At 41.8% G+C, this 15479-nt stretch overlaps 1 protein-coding gene across 1 annotated transcript in view; it reads right to left on the bottom strand.

The window, feature by feature from the left end:
* Window positions 1–15479, bottom strand: part of LOC126185047 (ATP-dependent helicase brm-like) — a 182337-nt gene that overhangs the window by 113620 nt on the left and 53238 nt on the right. Inside the window, 2 exon segments of the mRNA XM_049927801.1 lie at window positions 10714–10795; window positions 11321–11459. Coding sequence (XP_049783758.1) covers window positions 10714–10795; window positions 11321–11459 — 221 coding nt within the window.

Below are 15479 nucleotides of genomic sequence, written 5' to 3'. Positions count from 1 at the left end.
TATTTGCTATGGAAACTATTAAAATTGTCTACTCAATTCCACATCATCTCGTATTGAAGTCTGCACTAAATTTTGAACTTCTTTAAAACATCAACAATCTTTGGCATATTGCATTCTTTTAAATTCAGTTGCTTTTTTCATTACCTCCTGAACAGTGTTCTGACCTTTTTTGCACACCATTGTACAACGTATTCTACATCTCATTAAATTATTTGGTACATAAGGGGCAATAAAATGAAAAATGAACATCAGCCACAATGCAACCGTGGATGGCTCCATTAAAAAGTAATCATCACATGTGTTGAGACATTTATCGCACTGGGAGACAGGACGATCAATTCCTGTTTCATAAAATGCAGTCGGACACTGATGGATCCACAACCACACCAACTCTTGCACTTCCTCGTCCAACTGAATCTTACACCCAAATGTCTTTCTTTGGATCGCTAAAGATGTGGAAATCACACACTGAAATATTCAGGCTGCATGGAGGATGTTGCAGTGTTTCCCAACCAAATTGCTAAAGCATAGCCTTTTGTCCGATTGGTCTGGGTGTTTGGGTGTCATTTGACCTACCCTAGTAGATTTCCTAATTGCCATCAATACTACTACTTTGAATTAAAGTCACATCTGGTCTACACTTACATGGTTAGTTCAGAAGGAATGGAGACCGCCAAGAGAATTTTTATACTTTTTTAACAGCAATTTTTGTGTTTCTTTTTGATGGATATAGATGTTACGGTATTCAGACCTGCTACAATTAACTTGTGGGCTCTAATCCCTGTATCTGTCATAATGATCCCTATTTGCTCAGAATTATTTTTTTATACTTTGAGGGAGCTCCTGAACTAATAGTTCAAAATAATCTTCAGAGAAAGCATGTAGTACAAATTTCGGACAATGTTTTACATCTACCACGCATTTTCACCAATGTATCAAGGGTAGATTGAAGTCACTGCCAACAATAACTGTATGAGTGGGATACTTATTTGAGATGATACTCAAGTTTTCTTTGAACCTTCCAGTAACTGTATCATCTGACTGAGGAGTGTCATAAAAGGAACCAATTATTAATTTATTCTGATTGCCGACTAAAACCTCTGCCCATTCTAGCTCAAAGGAACTATCTGTTTCAATTTCACTAGCAGACAAACTACTTCTAACCGCAACAAGCAACTGTATTTAATCTATGTTTTCTGAACACCATTAGGTTATTTGCAAAAATGTTAGCTGAACTTATGTCCAGATTAAGCCAGCTTTTAGTACCTATTATGATTTGAGCTTCAGTGCTTTCTATTAATGCTTGGCGCTCTGGTTCTTTCCTTACACAACTACAACAGTTTATATGATTAAAGTCTACCCTCGTCCTGTGTTTGACCTACACACCTTGAGATTGAACCCCTTATTTTACACTTCTGCAACCATTGAATTTATAACAGACTGCTCAGTCCACTCAACACAGCACCCACTAACCACATAACTGTCCCTCCTCTGAGTAATGGACCCCCTAATCTAAGAAGTGGAACCCAGTATCCCACCACCCTATTGACGAGTCAAGGAATCACCACCCTACACAGTAGAACAGTCTAAACCTCTTATTCACACCCTATACTCAGCTCCAGGTCCGCAGCCAGTCCTGTCAACAATGCTACAGGTGGCGAGGTCTGCAACCATCATACAAACAAGACTGGCAGTGTTCACCACTTCAGATAGCCACCAGAAATCAGTGAGACTCTCTTCTGATCCAAATCCGAGCACATCATTAATACTGAAAAGAGCCACCACCTGCTGTTGGCTGCACTCTGTACTCTTCATGGCATCCAGCAGAACCCAATCCACATCTGGAATGGCTCCCTCAGTATGCACATTGAGTACACACCGGACATCTCCTCCCCCTCCCCCCCCCCCCCACCTCCCCACCCCCCCGACAGCCACATCCCTAAGAGGGTCCATCACATGCCTAACTTTAGAGCCCTCAATTACCAATAACCCTACACTCTGAGTTCCCATATCTTATAGGCTGAGAGGCTTCCTCTGAAACAGGTTTGGACTATGGCATTGACCTTGCCTGACCCTTCGTTCGCTGATGTTGCGCAAATTGTGGAATCGCACGAGCTTACATTGGTGGTGCAGGATGTCCTTTCTGATAAGCAGCAGGTGGTGCAGTTAGGTATGCTTGAGCAAAACAGCTCCCAGTGCCCCGCAGGGTACCCCAGGTGGTTTTGTCTCCTGCTGAGTCACTGGGTGTTGCCTCCACTGACAATTCCAGTGAAATATGATCTCAGTGCTGCTTGTTTCCACCCACGCTAAGCTACGGAGGTTCACTTCACTTGCAGTAGCATAATTCCCACCCACAGTGTGTTTCGGAGCCTCAGTGTTGTTGTTCTTCCGCTCACTTGACGAACCAGCAGTCCTGCTCTGATTGTCATCTGTTGCATGTTCGCTGTGGTTGACTGCATGTGGAGGCAATGTGTGGTGTGTGCCATAAGATAGGACATTTAGCAAATGTTTATGACAGTTGGCGAGCTGCAAGTCAGTTGCCAGACACCCCCATGTTTTCCCTGGACTCTGGAGCTGCATCTAATGCTCCGTACATGTTGCTCCAGCACGTGTTGCCGACAGTGATTGTGAAGGGGTAGCCGATTGAATTTCAAGTAGACACTGGATTGTTAGTTAGCCTCTTTAATTTGGATAAGTACAGGATCTTCGGGTGCCCGTATGTGAAATGGCCACTCCATGAGGTTGTGTCTTCTAGTAAATAATGGATTTCCTTGTGAGGGCAATTCTTTGACTTTGCACGTTACAAGAATGTGGAACAGCAATTTACATTGTTAGTGGTCACTTCACCGTTCGCACAAAATATCTTTGGGCTCGCCGTCTTTTCAATTTTCAGCTTTCAGACCACTGATGTATGGCATTTAGTGTCTCAATTCATTCCTTTTTCACAATTTGGGCTCCAATCCATTCCTTCTCATGATTTGACTCCTTACTGCGACCCCAGAGTTCATTGTTTGAGAATACCTTGGTCTGGGCGGAAAATTTCTAGGCACACATTTCTCGTAAGCGATCGGCGATCCCAAAATATTGTCACCCCTGCCCCATTCCCTTTGCCACATATGACAAGGTAAAGGCTAAGTTGCAGCATTGGCAGTATCTGGGGGTTGTTTCTACTACACTATTGAGACAGTGGGCCACCCTTCTGGTGGTGATTCAGAAGCCTGATGGCACTGTACACCTTTGTGGCTATTTTAAACAGACAGTCAACATGCAATGTGTAACAGATTTGTACCCCATTATAAAGCAGGCTGAGTTGTTGGCAAAGTTGTCTCGGAGGAAGGGGGGGGGGTGGGGGGGGGCATTGTCAGTATTTTTCTTGCATTGACTTGCACGATACTTGCCTGCAGTTGCCGTTGGACAGAGTTTCTCAGACTTTCCTGGTCCTCAATGCTCCCTTTGGGATTTACTAGTTTCATCGCTTGACTTCTGGAATATCGTCTGCACCAGTATTTTACCAATGATACTTGCAGCAGTTCATTCAGGGCATTCCCTGTTGCATAAATTACCTTGATGACACCTGGGTCATTTTCCCTAGTTCGGTGTAGCATTTGCAGCACCTTCAGTTGGTTTTCCAACGCCTCTGGAGAATGGCCTTCATTGCAAGCTAGAAAAGTGCAATTTTTCTTCCCAAAGATGCATTTTTTGGGTCATGTGCTTAGTAAAGATGGTCTCATCCCCACAGACAACCACGTCAAGCCCATTATCAGCCTAGCAGCGCCCAAGAACCTGAAGGACCTTCAGTCTGTTTTGGGCAACATTTCATATAAAGCTCAGTTCATTCCCCAGGCTGCGCACGACTGCCAGCCTCTTAACCGGCTTCCCCAGAAGGGCATCAACTTTGTCTGGTCTGTGGCTTATCAATGAGCCTTTCAGTCTCTCAAGCAGCATTTGTGATCTGCTCCCTGTCTGTCTTCCATTACGAGGTAATTCTTTGACCTTTGCCTGTGTCGGTGCCGCCCTGTCCCATCGGAACCTGTACGACATCGAACAGCCCATCACTTACAAACCAAAGACCCTTTCCGCTGTGCAGTGGAACTACTTGCAGGTGGAAAAGAAGGTGCTAGCTATTATTTTCAGGGTTAAACAGTTTCGCATCATTTTGTATACGGTGAGATTCCTTCTCATCACTGACCACTAGCCATCGGTTTCCTTACTTGACCCGTGTTCCAACCCGCTGGATAGGGCTACATTTTGGTTGCAGTGGTGGGCCCTCTTTCTCAGTAACTATTCTTATTGACATTCATTAGCACTCCGCCACCCAGCATGCCAATGCTGATGCACTTTCACAGCTATCAATGAGGCCCGATCCAGAGTCCAACTGGCAAGAGGCTCTCCTGATCATATTGGATGCTGCCTTACGGCAAACCCTGTCAGATTTTCTGTTGGCAGCATGAAAGATTGTGATCGCCGTGTCTGCTGACCAACTTTTCATGAAAATCATTTCAGCGGTACAGATGGGTTGACCGGAGTGTGTGTGTTCAGGTGTGGATCCAGTGTGGCATTGTTTTTCCCCTAGGTGCTCTACAACATTGTTCAGGGGGTCCTCATGCTTGTTACACAGGAGCAATGCCATCGAGCAACTGTCCCCCTGGCATTACATTCTCTCATTCTCCAATTGCAGCATGCATCGCACTGAGCTGTTACTCAGATGAAGGTATCGATGTGGCATTACATCTACTGGCCGACAATCTATCGTGACACAGAACATCTGGTACGGGTTTGTGCACAGAACCAGGCTGCACCACCATGCCAGTTATCATCTTAGCCACTCCTGGAGCACCTTTACACAGGGTGCACGTCTATTTTGCGGGTCCCTTTTTGGGCAGCATGTGGCTATTGGTGGTCAATGCGTAGTCAGATTTCGCGTACACAGCCAAGCTGTCATCCACGCTGTCGACTCACACCATTCACGCACTGTCTGTTATTTTTTGTCATTGATGGATACCCTCAAACACTCACTCATGTCTGATAACAGTAGGCAACTTGCTTTGCAGGAGTCTGAAGACTTTTGCAACTGCAATTGTATTCGTCATCTGACTACCGCCCTGTTTCACCCAGCTCTGAGGTGGAGAACTCTGTGGATATGTTCAAAACCTAGATGAGGAAGTCTGTGTCTGACTCTGTGACAATGCAATGTCGACTTCTCTGACTAAATACTGGGTGTGCCAGTAAATTGGTGCAGTCTGGCAGAACATTCATGTGGGTACCAGCCGTGAAGTCTCAGATTTTTTGCTCCCTGAGTCGCATGTCGTGCATCCTGAGTTGCATGTCACGGACCACTGTGGCCCGTCGTGTTTTCCTCCTGGAGCTGACGTTTGGGCCTTCGACCAGTAGCTGGGGTGGCTGATGGATGTTGTAACGGGCTGCCAAGTTCAGTACGTGTTTGTGGTGGATGTCTGTGGAGAACAGCTGACTCGTCACGTCAATCAGTTGTGCCCACATTGTGCTGGAGCATCACCGAGGCAGCCTTCCAGTCAGCTAGAGAGCAGGGTTGATTGTGATATGTTGTTTCCGGAGCAGGCTCCCACTTGCAGCAGCGCTCCTCACTGTTGCCATCCCCTCTGCAACCTTTGCTGCCTTCCTATCGCCTGCAACCTTGAGCCCCAGCATAGCTCATGCCTCCGCCTGCCACAGTGGAGCCCACAGATTTCGACTCATTCCCCTCCCTTTGCATTTCCTCTCCCCCTTCATTGATGGATGTGGCCTTATCCCCACCGCAACCTGCAGCCTCCGTGCAGCTCTGGGGCACAGCCAGTGGTGTCAGTGTTGCCTCCTTCGGTAGTCTGTCCACTACCGGACTCTATGGCACTCTGTCCGGAGCTGTGCTACAGGTCGCGACCCAAACCTTGCCATTCTCGACATAAGTGGCCTTTTTCGGGGGGGGGGGGGGGGGGGGGTGCAATTTAGTATCCCCATCATCAGATGTCCCAATGGAGGCAGATGAGCTGACATGGTAGAATAGTAGAGGAGTTCAAAAACCCTCCATGGAAGGTGTGCACATGTTGCAACATATGTGCAGACCTACTGATAGAAGTGTTTATTTGTGAGTGGCAGTAAGCAGACCAGTGCTCCTGCAGATTTAAACCATTGTGGACCTAGCTTTGCGCTCATGCTGTGAGTCATCATGTGCTCAGTTGTTAGTTGTTGGCTCCCTGCACCAGCTATACGGTGTGTATTGCCATGCACATAACTAACTGGGTTTGGATGGTCCACTTACCATAGTTCAATTCACAAGGTGAGTTTGTTCCACTCATGGGGATCTGTTCCCCAGGTGTTACAAAGTAACCACTGGCCTATGAAGTACCCATGCTGAATGTGTCAAGCAGCCTTCTGCAGATGTACACCTTCTGCAGATACAAAAATCTTTTATTGCCTGTCAAACCTTGAAATGACCTCCCACTTGACCACAAGTGAGAGTTCAACCTCAATGCAGGCAGAAACCAGGCCCACCACAGTAGTGGATAGGTTGGGGAGGGAGGGGGGGGGGACGACATGTGGGACATGCTGGGCGTCCCCTGGATCCCCATGTCTGAGACCCCACAGTGATGCTCATTGGCAACAGCCTCAAGCTGCGTTACCAAAGCCAGCACCACATAGAGGAGTGAGTGAAGGGTCACGAACTCAGCTTGCATCTCAACACAGCATTCAAACTCCCTATTCATATTAAACACAGCGAAAAAATTCACTACACAAGAAATTTACGATTAAAGTACAAAAGCACACAGACAAATCTAAATGCATAACTCACTTCTATTTAGAAGCTTGCAAGATGAACATACAAATTATGGCCTGCTGGTGTTAGTACAGACAGCAGTGTCAGACACAGCAGAAGATACACAAACTGTGATTTTGACAGTTGATTTTTATTTATACTATTATGAGTTATGGTGAATGCAGAGTGACGTAGTCATTAACATCACCGGCTGGCATGTTGTGGGTTGCGAGTTCAAAGCCCACCAAAAGAAATCATTTATTATTTAGTATTCACCAGTTCTGGAAAGTTCTTGAAATATTTTATGTTCATAATGTTTGGATATTCTGGAATATACCAACGAACAATGTCTTTCTGCGAGTGATTGTCATTGTGCATCAAGTTTCAGATGCTTTCAAATCCACAGTGAAGAATAGATAGACCAAGTGGCCCATAGCAAAACACTGTATCGACACTGAGGATCACCACCAATTAGTAAGTGCTCATATAGACATCTGCTGGATGAACAACAAATAATCCAGGAGGAAATGGAGAAGATGCTGCAAGATGATGACACTGAACTTTCAGAGAGCCCTTGGTCCTCTCCTGTAGTTCTTGTGGAGAAGTATGGCACATAGCATTTCTACATCAACTACCAACAACTGAAAAATATCACTAAGAAACATTTTTATCCACTTGCACACATTGATGATACCCTAGACTGCTGGGACAAAGCAAAGTATTTCTCAACTGTGGACACGCAGCAGGCCACTGGCAAATTGAGGTTGAAAAAAAAAAAGATTGTATTCATAGTTTCTGACAGCCTCTATCAGTTGGCAGTTATGACATCTGGACTGTGTAAAGCTCCAGCCTCCTTTGAATGAATGTGGTGAACCTGCTTCAACTTCTTAAATTGATGCTGTAGCTTTGCCATTTGGATGACATAGTCAATTTTTCAAAGGCATTTGAAGAACATCCAGACCACCTGATAGCTGTGCTGAAGCAAGTTCAGACTGCAAGCCTCCCTCTGAATCCGAAAAGTGCCTCTGTACCACATGGGAAATAATCTTGGGGCATTTAGTTAATGGAGACGATACCCATCCAGAGAAAATAAGAGCATTCATAGATTTTCTTGTACCTCATTCCATTTGTGATGTGAAAAGTTTTCTCAGAATGTGCTCATACAACTGGTGATTCATAAGGGACTTCAATACCAAAGCACATCCCTCACAAGAATTACTGCAGAGAAGACCCAAATTTCCCTGGAACAAGGTGCAAGACAGATCTTTCCTTGTCCTAAATGTGGCACTAACATATTCTCCTGTCGCAGCATTGTATGACAAAAATGCCAAGAGAGAACTTCGCATCAGTGTTAGCTGTAATAGGATTGGTGCATACTAGTGCTATTTCAGGAAGGTGCTGATCATGTGATAGCTTATGCTTCCAGAGTACTCTTGAAGCCTGAGATGAACTACTCTTACAACTGAGAATCAGTGCCTTGCAGTTGTTTGGACCATCAACAAGGTCTGGCTGTATTTATTTGAGAAGTCTTTAACCACTTTGATGGACTGCCGTTCCCCATACCGTCTGACTCACCTGAAGGATCTGCAGGTCGGATGGAGAAATGGTCACTCAGACTTCAGGAATATGTCATAGTGGTACAGAATGTGGACATAAACACGAGGACACCAACACCCTTTCAATAAATTCTTTGGTGGAATAAAGCAGCATGGATGAAATCTTAGTTATTGCTCCATTAAATGACAGTGCTACTGAACAGAGTGAAGATCCAGCACTGCTTAAAACCGTATAAGCCTTGAAGGAAAAGGGACTGACCATAAGAATTCTCATTAATAAACAGAACACTGTGTAAAAGGAACTAAGAGCCACTGGGTCGAAATGGTTGCTTGCCATCCCAGTTAAGCTATGCCCAGCTACCCTCAAGTATTTCCACATTGCTCAAACATCGAGTCATCTGGAATTTGCGAAGACTTTACACAGAATCAGACACAGGTATGACTGGCTAGGTTTCTATCAATCTGTTAAGACACCGTGTAATCCACTGTAAGGAATGACAACAATAACAGCACATGCTGCAGTTACCTCTAGGGCATCTGGTACCAATCCCACCCACAGTGCCATTCAACTGAAATGCAACTGATCTTTAGAGCAGTTCCTGAAGATGCCAAACGGGAATCAATGGTCTGTACTGACCACCTCACCCATTACGCTGTCACCAAAGCTGTGCCGACTGCCGAAACACTGGAAATTGCGAGGTTCCGTGTAGCGGACATTATTCTGAAGCACGAAGCAACACACGAGATGATCTGTGATCGTAGAAAATCCAGTCGAAACAGAGGTAAGGTAATTTCACATTGCTATATTATACCCAAGACAACAACTGCCTACTATTCACAGATGAATGGCCTCACAGAATCCATTAGTATGGCATTGACAGATATTCTCTCAATTCATGTTGTTGTTGAACAGAGAGAGAGAGAGAGAGAGAGAGAGAGAGAGAGAGAGAGAGAGAGGATGTAATGACACAACCGGAACATGAGGATCCGACGACACCACCATACAGAGAACCACTGACGGAATCTAAATCCAGGGTGCTGTATATGTCTCCAATGAGTAGTTCTGAAACAGCAAGTCGTCGTTTCTCCAAGAGAGGGAGCAATGCCACAAGTCATGTGTGGCGTAGTGGTTAGCGTCAATGACTGTCATACTGCAGACAGCCAGTTGAATCCTGACCACCAGTTTTTTTTAAAAAAATCATTTATGTAATGTTCTTGAAATATCTTGTGTTTGTAACATTTGTATATTCCGGAATAGTCCATGTTTGTATAAAACCAGCATTGTGGAATATTCAATGTCTGTATAAACACTGACACTTTTTGCCCAGGAGGTCATTCCTGTTCTGTCTATACACTGGTGTTCACAATAAACATACTTTCAGTGCTACCTATTCATGTTCCTTTCCCCCATAGCTGTTTTTATATCTCAGAACATACTGTGTTCCATAAAATATTCAAAAATTTATTTTATGCAGATGTGAGAAGAGATAATGAAAATTTGAAAAAGTAACAACTAAAAACAACAAGAACATAAGGAAAACAAGAAAGGGGATTTATTTTTGGAAGACATCACATTTCATCATTGGAGACAACAGATGGAAAAGTCATTATGGTATTTAATCTAATAGCTAGTTTGATGGAGGTGCTCTATCCTGTGCAAATCTGTTCATTTCTGCATAACTACTGAGAGCTACATTCACTTGCATCTGTTTATTGTATTCAAGCCTTTGTTTCCATCTATCCCGCCCCTCCCCCATCACATCAAATAGAAATTCTATCCAAGACATCATGTATCTCAGAAAGTTTACAAATCACTACCTTCCCTATGCATTACAGCGACACCAGCAAAGGGTTTCTGATTGCTGCTCACCCTGTATGATAAATTATTTATGTATGTAGAGAACAAGAGTGGTCTCATCATCCTTGCCTGGGGCACTCCTGATGATAGCTTTGTCTCTGAAGAACACTTGCCATGCAGGAAAACATACTGGGTTCTATTACTTAAAAAATCTTCAAGCCACTCATATTTGAGAACCTATTTCGCATGCGTGGGACTTCGTTAATAGTCTGCAGTGTGAACTGTATAAAGTACTTTCCAGAAATATTGGAGTAAGGAATCTACCTGACTTTTATCTATGGTTTGTAGGATATTGTGTGAGATAATGCAAGCTATTATTTACAATGTTGTAAGGTTTATAAAATTTATAAAAGTAGCTGATAACTGTATACAAAGGAACTGTTTTCGCAGTACAGGTTTATTAAAAAAAAAAAATGGTTGTTTGGAAAGATAGGATCACAAACATCAACCTAATCACATTTCATATAATGGTCACTGATTTTTCATCCAACCAAAGAATGTAAACATTAAACATTAAGACAAATACTCACTCGTATTTGATATTCTTTTAGTTTCCCATTCACCATTATGGATGCTTGTTCCGTAATTTTTTCATTAATTGAATGAGCAATGCTGTAAAAGAAAAATGCACATATATTTAAACATATGAATTAGAAGATAAAATAAAAATTATATTATAAATAATGAAACCACGCCCTCATTTCTAACGCTTTATGATTATCCTAGATGTACTCTATAATCCATTCCATCATTCTTTGTTCATTTTATACTCACGTCACACAAGTAGTGTGAAATTTGGTTTGCATGAACTCTCTAAATGGGGCCCATTATCATAAGACACATATTGTTTTTTATGATCGGGACAGACTGCTACTCTGCACATACAGGAGGCATTGAGTGGTCAGACAGGCACATTTAGAAGTAGCTTGTCAGAAAAAATCCCCCCCCCCCTTCCTCTCTCTCTCTCTCTCTCTCTCTCTCTCTCTCTCATTTAGAAGTAGCTTGTCAGAAAAAATCCCCCCCCTTCCTCTCTCTCTCTCTCTCTCTCTCTCTCTCTCTCTCTCACACACACACACACACACACACACACACATGCGTGTGGCCATCCAATGGCTTATAAAAACTGAGTTAAATTACCTGTAATATGTCTGTTCTTCAGTAGTGTTCTTATATTCATCATCTTCAGCTTTAGCTTTCTGAATTACTGCCTGCATCATCTCCTCATCTGATAAATTCTCTCCAGTTCTCATGTGTTGGTTTTCGTTCTTGTGTAAATCTAGAACATGTTTACAGATATCAAAGAAACAAATCTTTCTATGCTTTTGTTTTCAAATTTTAATTCAAAACACATCAGACCCTGTAAGCTATTGAGATAAAACATGAACATAGATGACTGATTAACAAGGCACACCAAAAAATAGCATTTTTATGACACTAAATCTACAGTGAACTACATGTATGTGAGTCCAATCATTTCTTAGGCCGAATATAGGTTCTGCCAAAAGAGAACCAAATGACATGTCCAGATATATGTAAGAAGCATGCCACATACTACAAACTGCAGATGGAAAGGAATGAAATGGGGAACAATAATGGTTGCAGTTTACACACTGGGGATGATGACAAATAAATCATGGGAGCATTAATGGAGAGGAATGTGAAATTAAGTGTGGAAAAATTTCGTCCCTTAAGAAAAAGAAAGTGGAGCAATTATCCAGTCAGAGTGTCAGCTTGGATCCAAGTTTAGCTAGAGGGAGGGGGTGGGGGGGGGGGGACACACAATAACAAGCTGCCCAATGAGATAAAAAAATTACTAAAACAAGTCTATTTAAAAAGACAGCTAAAATGTACTTCACACAAAATCACTCCCTTCCATACTCTGCAGTGGCAAATGTAATCCATATACACACATTCTTTTCATCATATATCTTACATGCAACTCTTCAAGTGACCACAATTACTTTAATATCTGCCACTCATCAGACTCTAACCATCCTTGAATTAATTATAGTTTCTCATTTACCATTGTATTAACACACAAAGTTAACCATGTAGCAACAAATGCATGTTTTAGTCACTTCCTTACAGATAATTTTTGTTTGTCTGTTACAAGCCTGACAATACAGCAATTAGATAACAGCCTAGCCGCACATACATGACAAATTCATGAAAAGAAAAATGCAACTTGACATCACTTTTGGAGGCTGTGACAACCAGGCACATACCAACTGTGGCATCAAAATGTGGGAAAATGTTAACACCTGCTAATTCTACTACCATAGGGTTCTAGCAATGGTTAGTAACAGTCAATGTCTTCTGGTGACATAACATACTCAATTCTTGGTTATGGGATTTTCTTCTATGAATCAAAGATACAAAACATGGACACAGTTTTCAAACTGCCAAAAAGGGCCATAAGAATAATAACTAGAAGTATCAGTTGAAGTCCTTGTCAAAAAATACTTTAGAAACCTGGAAAAACACTATTTTACTAATAACCATGGAACAAGAACCAGTTTGGATGCTGACAAGAGTTTTTCAGATGAACTGAAGGAAGGAAATGGACATGTGTATGTTTGTGGTTCTTGAGTCACCAGAAGATTCCATTGTGTGTGCAGTAGCGAAGTTCAAAACCATGTTTTTATTATAAGATATTTGGTGCACATTTTGTATGATCACGAGAACATTGTAAAGTAGCAATCAACTGAATAATCCTGCACAGCTGTTGGGATACAAACTTCATATTTGGTACGATGGAGTTTGCTCTGTCAGGTCACTCTGATTTAGGTCTACTGTGGTTCTCCTAAGTTATTTCAGATAAAATCCAGGATGGTTCCTTCAGCAACAACAAGGCTCACCACTGTCCTATCCTCATAAACATACTTATTTATTCTGTGAGTATGCATATTTGAGCCATTTATTTTCATTTTATTATGACAACAAATACTATATCATTGTTAGATGAGCCCTGGTGAATGAACGAATAAATAAATCATTAACTGAAATTAACCAACTATGCTTGTCTGCTGTACCATTCAAATTCAAAGAACATCCAGGTCTTTCATTTCTTTGCTATGCCCTATTTATTCCCAACAAATCATGTCAGACTGCTATTAAAAACAAAATATATGCCAAAAAATTTCCACCAATCCTTTATTCCCTCTCTGTTAGACATTCTGATTAGATTCCTCTAAATATTACGTTTTCAACATTGTCATTCTGCCACATTATACTTTCTACTAGGAAGAGTCAGAACCAGAAGCTGTGGCCCACTATAGCTATCACCACCAGCATTACCAGTTACCAGGGTAGGAAACAACTAAAGTGTCAGGCATGGAACAGAGATGGAGAGCACAAGGGTGATGCAAGGAACACATCACATAGCCACCTTCTTACGTGCACATAATTACAGTTCCTCCATCTCCCACTCGCCCTGAAAGGAGCTTCATGCGTGAATCAACAGCATCACACTCGCACTATATATTTTGCATTCTACTTGCCAATGTGTGTTTCAATTACCAGCCCAGTAATAGTTTTTTTTTCTTTTTACTGCTCCTATGTGAAACTGCAAAATCCAAAAAGTTATAAGGACCCACATATGTACTGCATAATCAAACAGAACAAAAATAGCTTATTCATTTGACAAAAATTTCCTTCCTCCAACTCAATGAAACTGTCACCAGATGTGACTTTCATTCTCAACTATTAAAGGAAAGGAACTACTTTTGCAACCAAAGACTGGTTAATATTCTCCAAGTATTCCTCCTATTCACTGTCTTTAAGTTAAAGAATGAAGTCATATCTGGAGAACAGGATTAGTGTGAAATTATTTTAAAGTTCTGTACATATACTTTAACCATTGAAATAGCAAATGGTTATGCTGTATATGCAATTTTTTGTGTACTAATCTTCGTTGTTCCTGTTTCAACCTGACAATTTCCATGAAATAGACACTATCGCCTGCTAATAAAATTATATCCACATTTTTTTCACCTTTACCAGTCAACTGTTTTGACAGCAGTTGTGCCTCCACAAGGTAATGGCAGATGCCTATTTCACCTAGTTACATAAATATGAAACAAATCATTTGTGTTATACCTTAAACTTTCCTAAACACATGACCAAAAGATCCTTGCTCAATCTATTTTGGCATTGTGCAACCAATTGCAAAATCTATCGTTCACTGAGCTTCATCATATCACAAATCTTAATGTATCGTCTCTCTTAATTCGTCTCTCATGACATGATGTATTTTAAAACAATCTCTTCTGGTATACAGAACACAAAAAACTCACAGGTTTGTATAGAAAAAAATAATTTTACTTATATGGTAACTTGCAACCTGTGCCAGCTTTGGACAGGTAGCAATAAGTATCTATGGTCAGATGATTTGTGTGACAGTGGCAATTTTGTTGACAGGGTAGTGCATACAGTTATGATTAAAAATAAGAGAACAATGTTATGTAACTGAATAGCATCACTTTCATATAAATTAAACGATTTAAGCAGCACATGATACTTGCAGGTTTACTACAGTGCTGAAGGGTATGAGTGGACTGCCAACCTGCTAACATTGCAAACTGTGCATCAAAGGTGCTGTGCCTCCGTGACCACTTATTTGACAGCTGGGTGGTCATGCCAGTCTGCTGGGAGTATCTAAATGTCTACAATAATTCCTGATAGTATCCTTCACACACAGACAGAAAACGCAGCTTGGGACCATAATTCGTCACAGTTCACCCAATTTGCACCAAATATATATAAATTAAATACTAATCACACACTTTTACTTGGTCCCTCTCTGATAAGGGAAAGTCAGCTGATTTCGAGCTGCTCCGGAATGTTTATAGTCGCTGTCAACATTAGCTACATAACAGGTTAGTGCAGTGTAGTGATAAGTAGCCATTGTGTGATTAGAGTTGATTCATGTATGACATTGTGTTTAATGATTGTACATATTATTTACATAAATGAGTGAAGAGGCTTTACTGGTATCTAGTACTTCTAGCGACTGGTCATTAGCTTTCTTGTCACTTCTGCAATGCATTAACCTTTTACATGTTTGTTTCTTTCATAAGCTGTAAGTTTGCTGCCCTAGGTGTACGATATAGGGCTTGTCCAAGCAACAAATGAGCTGCAAGCTGATGGAAAGCTTCCACTCTCAGCGTGCCTCCACACAGGGGCCAATTTAAAATGTGTGATAAGCACACAAACCTTCCTATTGAATCAACATATCTGTTAGAGAAAATGTTATCAAAATTCCTACAGTAGTTCCTCAGATTAGCCTTCATACATA

This window comes from Schistocerca cancellata, chromosome 4, assembly GCF_023864275.1.
Source record: "Schistocerca cancellata isolate TAMUIC-IGC-003103 chromosome 4, iqSchCanc2.1, whole genome shotgun sequence".
Classification (NCBI taxonomy): Eukaryota; Metazoa; Arthropoda; class Insecta; order Orthoptera; family Acrididae; genus Schistocerca; species Schistocerca cancellata.
The sequence above is the reverse complement of the archived record's forward strand: the minus strand, read 5'-3'. Positions and strand labels throughout refer to the sequence as shown.